The 20,055-nt window shown below is 45.3% G+C and overlaps 2 protein-coding genes and 1 long non-coding RNA gene across 3 annotated transcripts in view; 1 reads left to right on the plus strand and 2 right to left on the minus strand.

Moving 5' to 3' along the window:
* Window positions 1-3,158: 3,158 nt before the first annotated feature.
* Window positions 3,159-8,743, minus strand: LOC135239283 (major intrinsically disordered NOTCH2-binding receptor 1-like). Its single transcript, XM_064307841.1, has 3 exons — window positions 8,171-8,743; window positions 7,321-7,557; window positions 3,159-4,017 (listed from the first exon to the last, which is right to left on the minus strand). Exons 1-3 carry the CDS (start codon window positions 8,330-8,332, stop codon window positions 3,835-3,837), a joined length of 582 nt encoding a protein of 193 aa, XP_064163911.1. The 5' UTR covers window positions 8,333-8,743; the 3' UTR covers window positions 3,159-3,834.
* Window positions 8,744-9,551: 808 nt separating this feature from the next.
* Window positions 9,552-20,055, minus strand: part of LOC135239282 (A disintegrin and metalloproteinase with thrombospondin motifs 19-like) — a 91,163-nt gene continuing 80,659 nt past the window's right edge. Inside the window, exons 22-23 of the mRNA XM_064307839.1 lie at window positions 16,414-16,591; window positions 9,552-12,869 (exon numbers count right to left, since the gene is read on the minus strand). Of these exons, the coding sequence (XP_064163909.1) occupies window positions 12,718-12,869; window positions 16,414-16,591 (330 nt within the window). The 3' untranslated portion in view covers window positions 9,552-12,717. The remainder of the gene's footprint in view (window positions 12,870-16,413; window positions 16,592-20,055) is intronic.
* Window positions 16,457-17,295, plus strand: LOC135239285 (uncharacterized). The gene is made up of 2 exons (XR_010325331.1): window positions 16,457-16,580; window positions 17,091-17,295. It is a non-coding gene; the product is annotated as an uncharacterized LOC135239285 (long non-coding RNA).

Below are 20,055 nucleotides of genomic sequence, written 5' to 3' on the forward strand. Positions count from 1 at the left end.
GTTGTCCCTCCCTCCCTGACCCTGGCGCAACCGCTGCCAGCTCTGACAGATGGCTCCACAGTGCCTGCCCCACACACTCATCTTACGCTCATTACCTCAGGAATCCTCCACAGCAAATTAGCGCATTGCATCAGCGGGATGGATCTGGAGCCGTTGTGCTTAATGTCACGACCGGGACCTCTGGAGTTAGAAACCCAAATCTGGGTAGCTGTGCTCATCTCTTTTTAATATCCTAACAAGACAAGACATCTGCAGCTGCAAGGGAATTTAGCCAGCTGAAGAATCACCAGCCTTCTCTTTTTTGACTACTTGACTACTGCAAGTACTACCGGTTACATTCAGGGTACTTTTATCGCTTAGTAAGTGTCTCCTGATTTTTGAAATTTATTTTATTTATCACTTATTCTACCAGGAAACCCAATTGATCTCTTTTTCGAGGAGGGCATGACATACACAAACTAACAATCATAAGGACAAAGACAAATTAATGGAACAGGGCAAAACGTCTGTCCTCCAGCGAATCGAATGTGAGAAGGAAAATAAAAAGCATCTTGGAAACAGCTTCCAGGGAAAGCACTGGTCCAGTCGACAGAGACATAACATGCTCTGCAAAGTCAAAGGATGCGTGCAGCCACCTGACATGGCTGACCCAAATCACTCAACCGGACTGGAATCCCACAAACCATTATTGTTATTAAGGCCGAGTTTTAAAAAAGACTTTAAATAGGATATTGAGCTATGGCTCATTATGCCAGGAAGTATGTACAATCTAAGCCAATTGGGCTTATCTGTACTATTAAGTGCCGGTTTTGTGGGGACACAGAGAAAAGGAAGCTATTGTGAATTCAGATGAAAGTGGGCCCACAAACCAGGTTTATTTTTTCTTCCAGATGAAAACACAAAAGGTTTTTAAAACAACATTTGGCCAGGTTTCCAAATCGAGCTACTGCTGATCCAAGAATGGGTTTCTGGAATGGGGGGTGGGGTGGGGTGGGTGGTTGTGCTGGCAAGCTGCCAGGCCGGCGTGGATTTTGTCCAGACATTTTTTTTTTGAAAACATTGTAGATTGAGCAGAAAACCCGTATCAAAACCAATAGAGCACATACGGAGTTCTCAAGACACTGCAGTATTACCCTGGAGAACTATCGCCCCCTAGTGGTTTATTTATTTATTTATGCAGGAGCAGAGATTGTAGCACCGTGAATTACAAATGAGTCATATGACTTGCAAAAGAACCACGTACATGTGCGCTATTTGAACTCCGATATTGCTGTAACATTAAAAAGACGACAAGCAACCTGCTGGGAATCGTGCGCAACCGATCAAACTTAGTTTCTATATTAACATTATAACCAACCAGGTGGACTCAAAGATGACTATCTGAGACTAACCATCGGGGATTAGCCACAGCATTAACGCATTTGCTAAATCAGCACACCGCTACAGTAGTCGTTCAGTAGTAATTCAGTGGTTCTCAAAATCGGTCCTGGGGGACCACTCGTGTATGGCGCCTGGTTTTCGTTATAGTCAATCTCTCGCTCAATTAAGACTGTTGAACAGGGGTGTTCTTTCATTATTTTTTTCTCCCTTAAATTTAACACAATGCAAGTCTAGCTTGTTATCATTTACTTTGAATTTGTCTGTGAATTTCTCATTATCTGCCAAATAGTAGCTATTCTTTTATCTTTTTTTTTTTACCTCTATGTAATTGTTTGCAATATAGCACAATGTGAATATGGGACATTTGTTCTTCATGACATAAGATGGTAAATAATCCCTCAAAATATAAAAAATGTAAATAAAAATTAACATCTTGTTAAAATTCTGGGACTGTAATTGTGGTTGAAACGAAAACCAGCATGCATGCACAGGGGTCCCCAAGGACCAAGCTTGAGAATCACTGGTGTGGTTGACAAACCACAGGTCAGATTGTACATACGAGCACATAGCGTTAACTCTTAATTTGATGGAAAAACGCGGATAAAAATATAGTCTAAAAACGGTTACGACAATACCGCACGTCCTCATTTCAGCTAAAGCATCCTCTCGACAACGGAACAATCAATGCCTTCTGTCAGGAGCTGAGCAATGCCAGACCGCCAGAGCCGAGAAACCGAGCTAGGCCCGGCACTCGACCAGCACGCGGGGTATTTTTAGGCGCGTCACAGAAAACCTGTCCGATTCGCCCGTGGTCACAGCTCTGAAAAGCTGGGCTAGCCACGCGATTTTCAAACGCTGACTCCCCCCCCCCCCCCCCCCAGGACATAATACTTTCGGCATCAACTTGAAAATTGGATGTCACTTGCTGAAATCGAAGCCATTAAAGTTTATTCTAAAAAGGCTGTCCTTTTAAAAGGTTGTTATACGAGAAAATAAAAACCCAGCGGAAGTGTTTTTTTTTTGGATGCACGCGCCAAGTATTTGCCTCGTTTTAAATACTTTATGGGCCCCGGGTTTCATCTTCGCAGGCAGATGAAGTTCATTTTCAAATAATTACTGACTTCAGTTCCAACCTCCAAACAGACGCAAAGCGTATATAAAATGATAGCAGAGTAAACTGCTGACACTTCACCCTCTTACACCCGCCCTGTTGAAAGCATCCAGGTGCGTTTTTAACCTTTGGCTCCCCCCATCAATCACAGGATGAAACCAGCGTATGATAAGTTTTCTGAACGTCTGAACTTTTCGACATGCAGGCCGTGACCAAAAAATTATCAATGTGAAATATTTCATGTCAGTGATGGATTGGGGGGGCGGGGGTGGGTTGCACAAAAACACTTGTGGTGGACTGGTGTCTGTATCACCCAATGAAATCAAAGGTTAGTGGAATAGGATTCACTAACCCCCCCCCCTCCTACCACCCCTACCCGCCCCCCCTTACCAACCCAACCTCTTCCCCCTCCCCCACCATCCCTACCAGCTCCCTCCCCCACCTCCCCTACCAGCCTACCTCTCCCCCCCTCCCCTACCAGCTCTACCTCTCCCGACCCCTTCCCCCCAGCCCGACCTCTTCATGTCAGGACTGTGGAGGAACAGGATCATTTCAGGCAATGAAGGAGGATCGATGAACATAATTATCTTTTCCTCTGTGTAAATGGCCAGAAATAGTGCCATAAAAGCATAACTTTAATTTAGTCTGCCTTTAAAAAAAAAAAAAAAAACCCTTAATACTATTCAAACGAAAATACCCTCACCACACTCCTGAGATTACACAGTAGTCTACCCTGTGCATATTAAATAACATGCTGATATTAATTCAGCAGTCATATAAAATAATGCGCATATTATTCATATCATTATGACTGCAGGTCAGACAGCAAGGTTATATTTTGGCCAGTTAGTTCCAGTATTTAATGTGCTGGGTTTGGGATGTGGGGAAAGTCGATGATAGACGTATCTTTAATTGAACACTTACTGTATGCGTTAGTAATACTAAGCAATGGTTGCCGGGTGAAATTTTTGGGCCAAGGACAAAATCGTTTTAATCCAGGGCCCGGGACAATGATACCTGCCACAAGTTCAGAGACCATTGCCCCCCCCACCACCCCAATAACCCACCCACCCCACCTCCAGAGCCAGACAACAGCCCTGCACCTACACGTGACTATCAACATGTCACCACACAGGGCTTTGTTGTCACGGCAATATTTAGACATCCTGATTTCCTCCCCACCACAAACAGAAAGGAAAAATAACGTAACAAATTAGCCCCTTTTTTAAAAAAAGGCATGCATTTGGAAAATAAATCTCTCTCTTTTTGAACAGAATAAATCATCGTCTTTGTGGAAAACCCCTCAGGGTGGCAGCTTCAGTTCGTTGGCATCCTGGCATTAATCACCGTGTGACCACTATTGGAACCGTGATGACCACAACGAGGACGCACAGGGACACAACAACCAGAGTCACGATTTTGCAAACTTTGTTCCTCTTTTGCTCCGCTTCCGTCTTCTTCAGAAGGGAGTCGTAGCCGGGGGTGTACAGATCCTCCAGCCAGAAGCTCAGATCCCCGGGATCCTCCTGAAACAAGAGACGATTCATTTCTTTTTTTGAATGTGTGAGTTTTCAGGTAAAAAAGATGGCTGCGACACGTCTACGATCTCTCCCGATATTACCCGAGCCAGCTTTCGATTGCCGTGGACAGGCATCGGATTGCGGAGTGACAGCGAAAACAGCTTTCTGTCAGTCGCCATGAACGATCTACGCTAAATTCGGGCCTCGCTGCTCTTCCCCCGGCAACGCTTTTTAAAAAAACGTACGGCTGAGTGGAAACCGCTCGTCTGCTTGGTGAGACGTCTCTTCCCCCTTAAATTAGGGGCGTTTGCCATTCTTCCTCGCCTACAAAAATGAATACATCTGCAGTTTTTTCCCCTCCCTTCGTCACTGGAGGCAGTGACCTGGACTCATGCAACACGTGTCCTTTGACATTTAGGAGAAATGAAACGCAAGTTCCCTTTTCCAGTACAAATTCGGAAATCACCTACAGGAACTAGCCAAACTCGAACGAAAAGCAACGTTATGCTTGAAGTTATTTGTAACTTGAGAACAAATGTTGATCCAAGCGCAGTGATTCACACTGGAGGGGGGGGGAGGGAGGGGGGTGTACCCAATGACAAATAAGGCCTGGATTCAATCAGCATTTGTCTATAACTTGGATTTGGAGATGAATGCCAGTGCTGTTTTCTTTTTTCCTCGAGTTCAGGGAGTTCATCTGTGGCTGTCGCTGAACCCGGCAAACCGTGTGAAGATGTAAACAAGAAAACTTTACGATTTTAATTATGAATCTGGGTTGAGGTTTATGTGAACTGAAGTGAATTAAAATTAACTTTATTTAAAAAATTATTTAATTATTGTCAAATACATTTTTTTTAACTAAATTTTTCAAATGACGATTTCAAATTAACAAGCATTTCATTTACGCGATGCAGTTTTATTGATTTAACGGGACGTACAGAAACACGTTTCGGGGAATATCCGGTCGAACGTCTCGCTGCGTTTCTTCTGCGAGACACCGGCGGTGTGGACGGGGCTCAAAAGCTCCGGCTTTCCGTCTCTCCGCTGTCAGCCAATCCCGCGCTTCTCGACCAAAAAAATCGGATTCCAATATACGGAGGGCAAGCGGCTCGAGATTCCATCTCCGCCTCGGCAAATCCCGTATTCACGAGTGAAATTGAAGTCTTATCGGACACGGAGGATAGAACGGGGATATTCAGGATTTAAGAGCCGGTACATAAGATGCCGTAGCAGACGCGCTATTCTTCCTGGCCTTCCGTCTTTCTGGAGATAATCGACTTTAAAGCCGTTTCATTCTTAAATACAAAATGGCTGACGACAGACACAAACCTATCGCTGTAAGGCTGCCCTCGTGGTATCAGCTGTCCACAATGGGAGTGAAGAGGTCTACATTCACCCGACCTCTGGTGCGGTTGTTGCCCTCCTTTTCAAGAACAGTCAAGTTTGTCTTGTGGTTTGTGTCTTTTGTGTTACGTCACATTACAGGCATTTAGCAGACGTTCTTATCCAGAGTGACTTACACACGTTTTTTTACATAGTATCCATCCGTTTATACAGCTGGATATGTACTGAAGCAATGCAGGAGGTTAAGTACCCTGGCTCACCTGGGAATCAAACCTGCAACCTTTGGGTTATAAATTCTGTCTGTTAGCCATTATGCTACACTGCCAGCACCTGCCTGTCTGGTGTCCCCAAGCTGTGAGGACCAATTGTGGCCAGGATCTATTGCACTTGCACAGTGATGATCCACATTCTCTGCACGGAATGTCACCTGATCAATCCGATTGGTCTCTGACCTGGTGTAATGCAGCCTCTGAACTGTTCTGCGTAGGAAAGGCGTGTGCACGCTCGTGGGAGAAGGGCCTGCAGTGGGCACAGGCTCTCAGCACCGAAACACCCCCGTTCAGCTAATCAAGGTCGACTCAAGACCGCGATTAGCCGAGTAGCCGAATTAGGCGGTTTAGTTCTGGGCGAGCACCTGGCCCTTCTCAGATTGGACATTTCAGGAGCACTTGATCAGGACCATTAGGCTGAAGTAGCACATGGTGTAGAGTGTGATTCTGTGGATCATCACAGTCAACTGTACGGTATATAAGGAATATTCAGTTTTGATTATGATTTTGACCCTACCACACAAACACGCACACACAAAGGCTACCATAACGTCTTTGATCTTTTAAAGTTTATTAAACATTACTCATTGATCCTCCTAGATGACTGACAGCCAAATAATGAAAATTTGATTTCAAAACTGTGAGCGCACGTGTGTATGTGTATGTGCGTGTGTGTGTGTGCGTGTGTGCACGCACGTGTGTGTGTGTGTGTGTGTGTACAGTATATGGTGAAAGTTCCGAGCCATAATTCGTAACAGCAAATGGTGAGACTTTTAAAATCAAAATGGAGGACTGTGCTTTTCGGACAGGAGCTGGAGGACGTAGTTAATCGCGAAGCGGAGCTTTTGGCGGGAACCGCGACACCGCGGAGTTCTGGAGCCGCGGCTCTTTGCTCTTTGTGTATAATAGTTTATGGCGGAGATTAATGGAGCTGTTAAAATAAAAACTGGGGGACGGCACCGTACCTGCGTGCGCGTCCTTGAGCCAGGCCCCTATGATTTGAGTGTTTCTGCCGAGCTAGGACAAAGAGTTATCCCAGGGATCCAGCCTAGAAGCATTAAACAAATGAACTATGCCAGACTTAAAAAAAAAAAAAAAAAGAAGTACGTGAATGAATACAAAAGAAAAATGGCCATCGCCCCAGCTCTTAAGAAAACACGCATCCATCTTGCGCATCTTTTAACCTATTGTTGTGTCTGCCACCTTCTTCTCAACTAGTCATTCAGTTCCACGATTCGCACCGGAGAAAAACCATGGCACAGCTTTCTCACCAACATTAAATTTCAGCAATGTGTAAAGGTGAAGTGTAATGGGCGGCAGCGTAGTATAATGGGTAAGGAACTGGGTCTTGTAACCTAAAGGTCACAGGTTCGACACTGCCATTGTACCCTTTTGAGCAAGGTACTTAACCTGCATTGCTTCAGTATATGTCCAGCTGTATAAATGGATGCAGTGTAAATGCTGTGTAAAAAGTTGTGTAAGTCGCTCTGGATAAGAGCGTCTGCTAAATGCCTCTAATGCAATGTTGACGAAGTGTATTTCCGTGCCACGGGCTGTTTGTGTATCATCAATTGCTCTAAAATGGGACTATAGTCCTCATCTTAAATTGTACTGAATATTCACTAAGGGAAGGTCCGTGAACCAAAGGCTTCCAAACAGGCCCACACAAGCCAGCTGAATTATATACGCTCAGTACCTTTAAATAGCCCGCCAGGTCGGGTTGCGTCGAGTGCCTGTCGAAATCCTGGATGGTCCAGGACGGTTTGGGCGTCCTGCTCTCCCACTCGTCCCGGTCAGCCCTGGGGTCGGAGTAGAGGGGGTTGGTCTTGGTCTTGAGCGTGACCGGCGTGATGTGCTTCTCCAGGACCCGGTCCGTAAACGCCGGGCTACCCCCCGCGGACGAGCTTCGCACGTTCACAGCGCTGTGCTCCCGCTGCGGGGCAAAAGAGAGAGAGAGAGAGAGAGAGGGGGAGGAACAGGAGGGATCAAAAAGAGAAAGAGTGAGATATTAGGAAAGTGGGAAGATGAGTCGGTCTAATTTTCCCTCAAAGCTCGTTTTACTGAATGCAATTTTACCCTCCAACCTCATTACACCACCGCAGGATCAAATGTATTCAGGTTCAAAACAACCCTTTACCAGGGTACTTTTCTACCCCTGGCAAATGTTAAATTAATAATCCGTTAATAATCCATTGTACATTATTGAGAACATTTACAAATTAGAAATTTTTTTTTTTGCATTTAACGATCTATTTTGTGTGAAGAAACGCGTCTTCTGCATCAACAAAGAAAGGCTATAATAGCGTGTGTGTATGCATCTGTGAAAACAGCGTTCCTGCATGCGCAAGAGTAAATAATATCGCCATTCTTTGTGACACAACCCATCGCAGGCAACTCATTGCAGGTCCTGCACCCACAGAAACAGCCAACAGCATCAGCCAGTTGATTTAACCAACCAACAAGAGGCCACCCCAAGATGGCTGTTTTAAACTTTAGTTAGCAGGAGTGACGCAGCGTCGCGGCTAATTACGCTGCGCGTGTCCTACCTGTGAGTAAACTCTGTTCTGCCACTGCCGTTGCCCGGACAACGCAGCTCCCGCGGCGAACCCCACGCGATCGAACATCCCGTGGCTGGCCCGCAGCGTGTTCACGTCCAGCTGGAGGAACTTCTCCGGGTGGTTATTGTTCGGCAGGACCGACAGGTCCATGTTTCTCCGCACTCTTCCTCCGTTCTCTTCGCTGAGCCAGCTCAAACTCGCCGGTAAGAACAGGTAGCCGCGACCGCCTCTTAATTATTCATGAAAGCGGCAGCGTCTTTGGCAGCCGCGTGTAACTGTACCTGGCCTTATTACCACGCCACATTACCCGACCACCAAGGAACTGAAATTAGACTCCGCCGCACGCGTGCGTACAGACGAGACGGCGGTCATAAACACTTACGTCATCCAAGATGTAGATCGCCGAGCCGCAAGTTTGGCAGTTGAGATTAATCTGCCTCCTTATCCAGCGACGGGGCTTGCGGTGAAGACTAGCCTACCGCCGTTTCAGGCACTTCAAATGTAATTGATGGAGACGGCTGTTCGTCTCCACAGGCCAGAACATCCTCGTATCACCTCTATCTCAGTAACAGGGGCCATTTAAATACCTCCTTCCTGTTAAAATGTATTAAGGAAATGAGTAAATGGGCTTGAGGTGCATTTAAAAGTACTGGGTTTACATTTGATCAAAGCTGCACATGTAATTGGCCTGATACAGTAGGCTACCCTACGGGCTTCTTCCGAAATCAATACAGAAGAAATACAGCTCAGGCCCTTGAATCAATGAAAACTCATAAGTAATACAAGTAATGCTCAGGACCCACTGCGGCACGGCTCAGGAAATATCAGTTACCTTCAGATGACTTTTAAAGAGCTCAGTAAAGTAGTTTGGCTTCTTCTAAATACCGCGATCTTCAAGCGCACCCTTTCAAACGTGCCAATCGTTTTACAGTTAATAAAGCTGATAGCAGTTTAATTATCCTGTTATCAGCATCGGCAGTAGTGTGAATAATAATGAACAAGGAGGAGGAGGAGATTTGATTGTTGGTGTCGTTTAATGACTCAAGATGCTGCCAATTCCTGACTTCGCTGCCTGAGCGCCTGTTATTGGTACAGCTGCGATCAGACATCGACCTTTTGACCCAAGACCAGGTTTCTTTCTCCGGTTTGCAATGTTGTCTAACTGCCAATATCAACTTTGACTCAAAATTGTTTTTTAATTCTGTAAATTTTGAAGTTGATCGGTCTGTCATATTGTCAACCTGATCTCATTCTCTTTGCATCGATAGGCTAACATTCAATGACACAGATGCCAAGGAATAAGACCAGGTAGGATTTCTGCACAAAAAAAGGTATGGTGGTCTTTGAAGCATAACACTGGAATCCAATAATTCATACACTTATTTTTAATGGAAAACATAGGAAAACATGGAGAACACATTAATCACATCCATACAATGTTTTTTTGCCTTTTCACAGAAAGACAGCTTGCAGACAGTTTCCCAAAACCGCAAAACAAAAAAAACCAAAACAAAACTAAAAAAACCTTTCGAAACGATACTACACACTAACACAAAAAACCCCACAAGTTCAACTGTGGCATATCGAAACCAAGGAAAATAAATCAATAAAATGCTATCGTATTAGCATGTCATACGTTAATGGAACTCGACCTTGAATGTTTGTTTTTTCTCAACTGAACGACAGGAAGTTTATCTTGAGCAGTATTTTCGCACCAGGACAAGGGCCTAACGCGGGCCTTGTGTGAGCCTACACCAGTGACACAGTAATTCAGTGTAAACATGTACAGTGTTTTCGTATTTCTGCTATTTCCTTATTCAAGTAGAGAGCATGGAAAAAAAGAAAAAAAAAACTAGCGAACCAATGGTAATGTTTGTGTGGGCATCTTGCTAAATCTACGCCATACAGCAGGCTGTTTACCCTTCCTTAATTTATCAGATCAGAGCCAAACCTCTTAAATTGTACGAGGCAGGGCGTGCTAACGATACAAGACTGCCAAAAAAAACACAAATAAACAACTTAATGCAGATAACATCATAGCTTAACAAGTCACTGCATGCTGTCCCTTTAGTTTCATATAATTATCCTGGAGGTGGCACAGTACAGATAATCAACTTAGTGTTAAATTCACATTGTGTGTGTGTGTGTGTGTGTGGGTGTGTGAATGTAGTGGGTGTAGTGTGTGTGTGTGTGTGTATGTGTGTGTGTGGATGTAGTGACGGTAATGTGTGTAGTGTGCATGTGTGGTGTGTGGGTCTGTGAGTGTGTGTGCATGCGTGCATAGTGGGGGCAGTGTGTGTGTTTGTGTGTGTGTACGTGTGTGTGTGTGTGTGTACGTGTGTGTGTGTGTGTGTGTGTGTGTACGTGTGTGTGTGTGTTTGTGTGTGTGTACGTGTGTGTGTTTGTGTGTGTGTGTGGTGGGGGGGATGGGTATTTCCCTTTAGAACAGCTTACTGAGATGCTGAAAACTAAGCTAGTGCTCCAGTTGGTGCAAATATCAACATTCTCCCTACATTCTCCAAGACATCAAGAACGAAGCAGGTAAAATACCGATCTGCATTTTGAGAATTAAGCTCTCTCAACACTGCCCAGAAGCAGGTGCGAGAACAGGTACGCGAGCAAAAACAGCTGTTGCAAAATCTGTTGAATTGTCTGCTTACACTAATGGGAAACAATACAGTCTTCTTGAGGAAAAAATGTCAAGACAAAATATCTGAATTAAAGAAAAGAAAAATCACTGCTGCTTTTTAAACTGAATAAAGGTATGATTTACTGCTGAAATAACCAACTGACAGCTTATTTGAATAATTTCAGTCCATGTACAGTCACTTCCGCACAAATGTACATTTGCTTTAGTATCTTCTTATAACAAAGAGGATAAGGACTCAGCTAAAGCAGGGGTCCCCAATCTTATCAGAAAAGAGCCAGTGTGGGTGCAGGTGTTTATATTAGCCCAGTACTAAGAAACCTGATTCGAATTAAAAAGGTCTCGATTGAAGACTACGGTTAGTTACTTAGTTGAATCAGGTGTCGTATTGCTGGGTTAAAACAAAAAACCTGCATCCACACCGGCCGTTTTATGATTATGATGGTACGAAGTATAAGGACTGATAATGTCTGACCTACAATCTTTATTTAAAATAGCCACGTTACTCCAAAAACCTGGAGACCAGCCCTCTGACAAAAACAAAACAAAATTATAGCATGTAAAGTTAAATCTTAGGAGTACAACTGCCATCTACCACCAGTATTTTGCTGAAATGGTCACTATCCAAAACTCAAAAGTGAAGAAAATACAGTACTTCTCTGAGGATCGATAAGTACATACACCATATCGAGGCACAAACACACATATACATGTAGGGCAGAAATGGTTAAATTTGGTAAATGTGCCTAGCAATGCCATTATTCCTTACGTTTTTGTGAAATTTCGACCCTTAAAAGTTCTAAAGTAAGGACACAATTCCACTATAGCACCAAGGGTAACCTCCGCTTCAAAGGTCAACTTTATTTCCAAAGACCAAGCTGCCTTGCCTTGACCTGATTTTCCTTGTTCAACATAAAAATTTCATCGCGAGCATAATAAAACATCTTATTCCAGCTGAGCCACTGAAAGTAGTGCTTTTAAATCTTAAGTCTGAGTCAACAGACAAAAAACTGCCACTCTTGATTGACAACTTATTTCCCTTTCAGAACATACTTTGAATTTAAATTCTGAATTACAGCTTTAGTAATGCAGAGTGGATAGGAATTTCACAACATCCTTTGGACCTTAGAGGTTTTCAGGAGTTCACCATTGAATTACCATATGAAAGAAACTAAAAAGGATATTACAGGTATATTATATAAAAACGGCACCTTTCTTTCTTGATATAATATTTTACACAGACACCATGTAATTATAATAGCTTAGTGAATGACTGAATCAAATCATTATAACAGACATTTTGGCTTGTGCGATGGGTCACCACCTACATAACATGAACATTACTTAAAAAAAAAAAAAAAAATTTTTTTTTAAAGATTAAAGCATGTCAGCCTCCACTGGTTCACTACAGGTGAAATTTGTGGAGGTCTAATAAAGCCATGGAATTGAATGGGAACTGTTTGGTTGAAGCCGACGTGGATCTTGATTGTTCTGTTCTGATGTGTAGACATGGGTTGATTAATTAATATCAGACATAGTTTGAATAATTACTTTAACTTTTTTTTTTTTTAACTTAAGATACCAGTGAAGTTCCTATATAAATGACTGACCGTTTTAAAAAGAAGCATTTATTTTCACCGATGGAGAGTAAATCATTCATATAATATTGTACGTTTTTGTTCTGTTGACACCTCATGGATCTGCCAGTGTGAGATCAAATTTTTTACAAGCACCTAAAGAGTTAAGAGTATTTCAATGCCAGATCTGATTCATGTAAGTGCACTTGACATAAATATGCAAAGGGAAAGGGGTGCGTGGGCGGGGGAAGGGGGGGCTTTTACATTCGCCTGGGAAGGGGGTGGGGGGTTGGGGGGGGGGGGGTGGGGGGTCAGCTTCGCTGCTGCATCTTCTGTGCGTAAAAGTCCCTGCAGGTTTCGCAGCACCGCTGGTACCAGCGCATGTCCTGACACAGGTTCTTCTCGCGGATCACCTTGCAGTACACCGGCCACTGGTCCCGCAGGCACTTAAACGTCAGGGCAGCTGAAAGACCGGGAGACATTCCGTCTGTTAATTCGTCCATTAATTCGTCCGTTAATTTAAAAGCCTTTTAACTTAAAGCGCGCGGGGTTAAGGCGCGCGAACGGGCGCGAGCTTTCCGGTCCGAGGCCGCGAAAAAAAAAAACTGCGGACCTCGAGACGCCCACGCGCGCACTCGCTCGGCGAGACAGTACAAGCGATGCGACCTGAATACCAATTCGTCTTCAGCTGAGGCGGTGTCTGAAAACATTCTAGAACTCCTACGTCCAATAGAAGTTAAGCTTTCTTAAAAGAACAAGGTTTTTTTCCCTCACTAAACAACAACATTAACAACAATAATATGGAGTACAGATTCTACGCAAATTATCATTAGGCCTACCCCTCATTACCTAGACTACCCCCTCATAACTCACCCACGCGTGTGTGCATGTGCAGTGCCTACATTATGGTTGTAATGCCTCATATATACACTATATATTAATGCGGTCCATTATATATTCTCCTGAGGCCTGGCAGAAAAAAGCTTATGTATTTTAATTTTCTGACACAAGTGTCTTGGAAGGCGTTACAGTGAATATATTTAAAAATACATTATTTTATTTTTAATTAATGTCCCTGTGGTGTACGTTTCAGCATAGTAGAATATGTGGTTCTTGAGATAAAAACCAGAGACTGCAATACGAATAAGAATTAGCTGAAACAAAAGAACACTGCATATTGCAAACGCTAAATGTCTCCATTTGCAAGAAGCAAACATTACATACATCCGCAGGGCTGCCAAACCCTGTTCCCGGAGATCCATCATCCTGTAGGTTTTTATTTCAACCCTAATTTGTCACGCCTGATTCTATTAATTAGCAGCTCAGCAAGCTCTCTAGCTGTTGATCGAGGCGTGCTTTGTTAGGGTTGGAGCGAAACCCTACAGGACGGCATAGGACCAGGAACAGGGTTGGGCAGCTCGGGTTTACGGGAAGGTTTTACCCTTGAATACCACTGTTTTTAGCCTGAAATGTTATGCAATTTCCTCTGGGTGGCACTGTCGTGCAGAGATCGATGCCGAAGCATCCCACTGTCAAGCAGAGCTTCGTAGAGGTTTGAGCCGGCATTGGATAATTAATGAGGCAAGAACAACAACCGCAAAGGCAATTAAATACCTAAAGATATCTGTAATCTCCCTGTGGTGCCTTCTAAAAGTGTGATTAATTGATCCGTCTCAATCGCGGGAGAATAGATGCTATTATCAAGCCTTCACTCGACGCTGCTGGAATTCAAACAAAAATAGGTGCCCAGTACGATTTTTAAATTTATTTTTAAATTTTTAACTTTCTGCCCGTTTGGGCTATTTCTTACTGGAAGTTAGAAATATTGGAGTTCATCTCTCCTCTTCAATGACAGATGCCGTTGAGGAGAAATTCCGCACACGGAGTCCGTATTACACACTGCGTCCTCATACAAACAGCACTATATTATCTTTGCTTCACTGCGTTCCGTTTGCGTCGGAACTTTCGAACGTCGCTTCGTCGTGGGCGGGACGCAGTCTGCTGACGCACTTTACTGGTTTCAGTGGGCGCGCGCAGTGAAACGTCTCGTGACAGCTCGCAATCAGACGGTGGCGGACCACCGCGTGCCGAATTCCCGCCGCTGAGACCGAATGAAAACTCCGGCAAGGCAAACAAAACACAGCTGAGGCTCGGACCTACAGTTGCGCCATGTGTGGGCAAGCACCGTGGAAACGCAAAGAAAACACCTCTCGTGAGGTAAATCTCACCCTCCCGACTTCACTTGACCACAGTGCAGATTAGTCTAGGGAAAGGCAGGCTTACCTGTAGCGCAGAGCTGGGTTTTCCAAACTTTCTGAGCCGACAATCACGGAATAGAGAGACTTTGATTTATATACGCATGACAATATGTTTCTTTCTTGAATTGTTAGTAATCGGCAGGAATAGTTTTGACGCCTAATGGCTTGTAAGTATTTAAATTATTTCTTTGACCCAGGTCTAGCCTGCAGCTTGCTTGTTGTCCCCATGGCCTGGCATTAGTGGGTAAGGCACCTGTTCTCCTGATTGGCTGCAGCTCACCTGTAGCTCTGTGTGGTTTGTAATGGGGAAAACAGTCTGTATTTTATTTATTTATTTTTTTGGGTGAGTGTTTCAGAGGAGCGCACCCATTCTAGCCACAGTTCGTGTGTGGCGCTTCAAAGCCAGGCAACACTGTCACAGTCAGAAAAACATGTTTGAGAAACAGTTTATTCCCCAGCAGGCTTTTAAAAATCCCTGCGAGGCTTAACAGCAACAGCAAAGGCCGAGCATGCTGAACTCGGTGTTTTCACCGTTTTTTAAGATGGCCCCTCTTCCCAGAGAGCTGCAACCCTTGTGGTGATTTTCGGGGGAGGCCCGCTCCATGCGTTCAGGCCCTCCAGCCGCGGGGACCGTTCCGGGGAGCCGGCCCGGGTTCGAACCCCCTGCCCCGCCTGGTTCGTACCCCACCCCCCCCCCAGTTTCGTACCCCGGCCGAGGCTCCCGGCAGCTGTGTTTATATTAAAAAGCGAACGCAAGCGACCGTGTCCTGAACGTAAACACTCTGCCATTACGGACTGGGCTCCCTCCTCCTCCTCCTCCTCCTCCTCCCCCCCCCCCCAGCGCAAGATAAACCCGGATCCTCTATCCCAGAATGCATCACATCTGACTGCGTCTGTCTGAAATAAAATTCTTACAGACACGGGGGGCGGGGGACATGCGCTTGTTCCAAAGCCAAGTTTCTGTGAACTTGTTCTGGCTCTGCTAACACGGGGCGCTACCGCTCGGTATGGTATGCCTGGTACAGGTTCTGCGCTGGGTCCGGTGTATTTAGCGGCCTTCTGCATCTCTCTCCAACCCCATCCAGTCTTTTCTTAGGCTTCAAATAGCGTGACGTGTGTTTTGGTGCAGCTCACCCAGTCTCGGAGATGTGATGGTGTTTATAGTGTGATGGTGTTTTGGTGCAGCTCACCCAGTCTCGGTGACGTGATGGTGTTTATAGTGTGATGGTGTTTATAGTGTGACGGTGTGTTTTGGTGTGTTTTGGTGCAGCTCACCCAGTCTCGGTGACGTGATGGTGTTTATAGTGTGACCGTATGAAGGTGTGTTTTGGTGTAACCCCCCTCAGTGTGACGGTGTGTTTTGGTGTGTTTCGGTGCAGCTCACCCAGCCTCGGTGATGTGATGGTGTTTATAGTGTGATGGTGTGTTTCGGTGCAGCTCACCCAGCCTCGGTGATGTGATGGTGTTTATGGTGTGATGGTGTTTATAGTGTTTTGGTGTTTTGGTGCAGCTCACCCAGTCTCGGTGACGTGATGGTGTTTATAGTGTGACGGTGTGTTTTGGTGTGTTTTGGTGCAGCTCACCCAGTCTCGGTGACGTGATGGTGTTTATAGTGTGATGGTGTTTATAGTGTGACGGTGTGTTTTGGTGCAGCTCACCCAGTCTCGGTGACGTGATGGTGTTTATAGTGTGATGGTGTGTTTTGGTGTAACCCCCCTCAGTGTTTTGGTGTGATTTGGTGCAGCTCACCCAGTCTCGGAGACGTGATGGTGTTGACGTTCACCCGCTCGTTGCAGGGCTGCTGGTGGCAGGGTCGGTACGCCGCCGGCTTCTCCGACGAGAAGCACTCGTTGCCGTGACGCCCGGTGATCTTGTGCATGCACTGGATCACCCGCGACTGCATCCCTTTGCCACAGGTAACGGAACACTGCAGGGAGCGGGACAGAGGCGCGGATGAGAAACGACTACGGAGGCCTAGGGGGGCCAAAATGCACACGACGGGCCAGAGAGGGGGGGGGGCACAAAACATCCAACTGTCACTGAGCACATGTGGTGATGGGGTCAAAGGTCATGTCCCTGGAAAATGGATTACAGAGAATGCTACAAGAACGCTCTCATGAGAAATAATAAATTCACTTCAACAAGCAGTTGACTAGTGTTAGGACAGGAATGCAATGAGCATTTATTCTAAAAACTAGGGGTCATAGCCTGGTAGCTACAGGTTCTCTCGCTCTGTGTAAGAGAAGACTTGTTTAAAATCCAAATCCAATTGGATCTGTTAGAACAGTTGCCAGGAAGGATAACATCTAACTGGCTCACATTCTCAGAAATGTCAACTTGCCTCTAATCTCGGGCACAAAGGAAGTCACCTTTGATCTAACCTGATTTATTCTCAAATTCTCCAACACCCTCATCTCTCTTAAAAGGTGACTTGAAATCTCAAGTTTGCAGGAGGTAGAGAACAGAAGGTTTTTTTGTCTGTGAACAGGTAAAAGAACAATTTCTTTATAAAAATCTTCCCCAGACTCTCAAAATCCATTACATTGCATCATTCCTTAATTTGCACAAATGTGGATAAGGAGATGGCATGCCAAAAACAAGAATTGGGTCAAGCAAAAAAAAGTTCAAAAATGGGCCCTTATTATAAAGGGTCCAATCCTTTACTGTTTATTTGGAAACCTGTTCTCTTTTTTTTTTGGACAACCCCGCGCTGCTAGCCGCCACCGTTTTCCCCTCCGCGCTCGACCAGCGGACTGCGCCACCATCGCGTCCAACGGTTACGCCCTAGTCCCGGTCAGAAGAAACCCCCCCCCCCCCGCGTGTGCTCCAGGGCCAGCACTGTCTGGATCCAGCCCCATCCCGTCACTGCCCCGAAAACAGCTTCAGCAGGACGTGCCCCACGACAGGATGGCCCGCCTGCCCCACGGTCAGAAACAGCGTGTGAGTGACGGCCTGTCCAGGGTGTACTCCCGCCCCTCGCCCAGTGCATGCTGGGATAGGCTCCAGCACCCTGCCCAGGACTAGCAGCTATAGATAATGGATGGCTGGAAGATAACAGAAGCATACTCTGGTGCTAGAGAAAAAAAACCCCAAAAAAAACGCAAGTGTACGAGGCCACGTTGGACTTCTCATAACCTGGCCTCCATCTACTTCCTGTAAGGACAGCCAGTAACGGCGCGGAGAGTTCACCGCGTACGGATGCTAATTGCAGCAGATTAGCGGCTGCCCCAGAACCTCAGACTGAAATGTTCTAATCAGTCATTTCCTGCATCCGTTTCCTTTGAGGCCTGTCCCGAGGGCCGCTGAGATGAAAAGGCCTTATTAATGTAAATAATCTGCTTATTTGAACGCAGTTAGACTTATCTAATTCAATTAAAGCGTGTCCGTGTCTTTCCTGAGGAAAAAAAAAAAAACTGTAATTTACTGCAAACAGCCCAAGCCAAAACACATAGAAAACGTCTCTGTTTATTTTGGATAAAAATTCCAGACTGCAGAATTAATGAATTTACAGTGCTGTGTTTTAAAATGTGAAGGACGTCTTGAGTACTGTAGACATGGACATGCTGAATGTTAAAGGATTAAACCAAAATGAGGCCTTTTCCAAATATGTACACATTTTGTACTATTCCTTGTAACAGTTGACAAGACTGAAAAAATTTAAGCAGATGTAATGCAAATGTGCATTTGTTTTGATACTGCAATACACCAAATATTTCACATAATTCTGTAATGTGCGTGTATGTGCACGTGTACCTGTATGTGCGTGTGCGTGTCTGTGTGTGCATGTATGTATGTGTGTACGCTGGCATGCATATGTGCACGTGTACTTGTATGTGTTTGTGCGTGTCTGCGTGTGCTTCTGTGCATGTTTGCATGTGCATGCGAGAGAGAGAGTGTGTGTGTGTGTGTATGTGTTTGTGCGTGTGCTTCTGTGCGTGTTTGCCTGTGCACACGAGAGAGAGTGTGTGTGTGTGTGTGTGTGTGCGTGCGCATGTGTTTGACACAACTGACCCCGCCCCATCGTCAGGCGTTGGGTCTGGTTGCAGTCGTGTCACAGCACTAGTCACACAGCGGGACCAACTAATTAATCAGAGCAGTCTTCCATGGCCAACACTGAACCAGCACACGCAGTCACAGAACACAACACTCTGTTCTCTTCTGCTGCTGAGGCTCGCCAACAAAAGTCAAAGTTAAGGACAAATTCTCTGATTCATTTTAGAAGGCGAATTTTCATTTACAATCCCCCCCCCCCTTTTTTTCCCAAAATGTTATCCTTGAACTGAAAACACCTTTTATAAGACCGAACCTTCTCATGTCTCCGGGGTAGTTCCTCTGGTTTAATAACAGGCTGCAGTCATGACAGGCACAGAATGCATGTGATTGGCCATGCGATGGTCTTATCCAGAGGAAGCCAGAGGCTGTAGGTCACTCTTCTACAGTAACTGCTCCGGGATGCTTGTGTTTGCAGTTGTTGTACGGGGGACGGAAATAAGAGCTTTATTCTGGCCTGGGGAGGGAGAGTGGGGGTGGGGGGGGGGCAACAGAGACCTACAGCAAAGGACTGGCAGGCCAGAGGGATCTAACAGGCCAGGAGGAACAGGCCACGCCCTGCAGTACAGTAACCATGCTCAATGCATTATGCATATCTCTCTCTGCAATCTATCCCTCACTGGGCTTCTGGGCATGTCTGAAATTTAAGCATTTAGATGGTTCAGATATTTAGCCGCAGCCACTAAAAATATTATTTATTTAAAAAAATAAAATAAAATCCAATCTATTTATAGTGCTGGACAGCAACTTGAAAGAGGTGAAGTAAGGTTTACAACAGAGCTGCCCCACCAGGGAAACTGTAACTGTTTCTACTGCACTGTTCGCCTGAGACTATAAATAAAGTCTCGTCATTAAAAAAAATATTATAATAATTAAGCGGTGCAAATTCTAAATCTGAACACAGAACAATGGGTCAAAATTCACCTGTTAACAGGGACACGGGCCGAGCGTTTCTTTAAATACGGGTCTTAAACCACAGACCGCTCGGATGAACGTTTATGGGTTGTGGCGGATGCGCGTTAGAGAGTACCCGGAACCGGGGTACCGAGGGTTGAAGAATAAATGCTCACCGCCATGCAGCTGCGGGACCTGTAGCGTCCGCTTAGCTCGTTTTTTTTTTAGCGCAGACGGCCACATCTGGGCACGCTGTTTACGCAGCTGAGCCTGGATTATTAGCATAGCTACCGTCTGGTAAATACGAAGGGATAACTCCCGGCGTAAGGCACGTTTAATAAAACAAACAAACGTGGAATTGCGATTGTGTGCGCTGGTTTTTATGTGGAGTGGCGTTGATATTACATGGGCTGGTTTTACGCGGAGTGGCGTTTATATTACATGGGC

This window comes from Anguilla rostrata, chromosome 14 (genome assembly GCF_018555375.3).
Source record: "Anguilla rostrata isolate EN2019 chromosome 14, ASM1855537v3, whole genome shotgun sequence".
NCBI classification, from domain to species: Eukaryota; Metazoa; Chordata; class Actinopteri; order Anguilliformes; family Anguillidae; genus Anguilla; species Anguilla rostrata.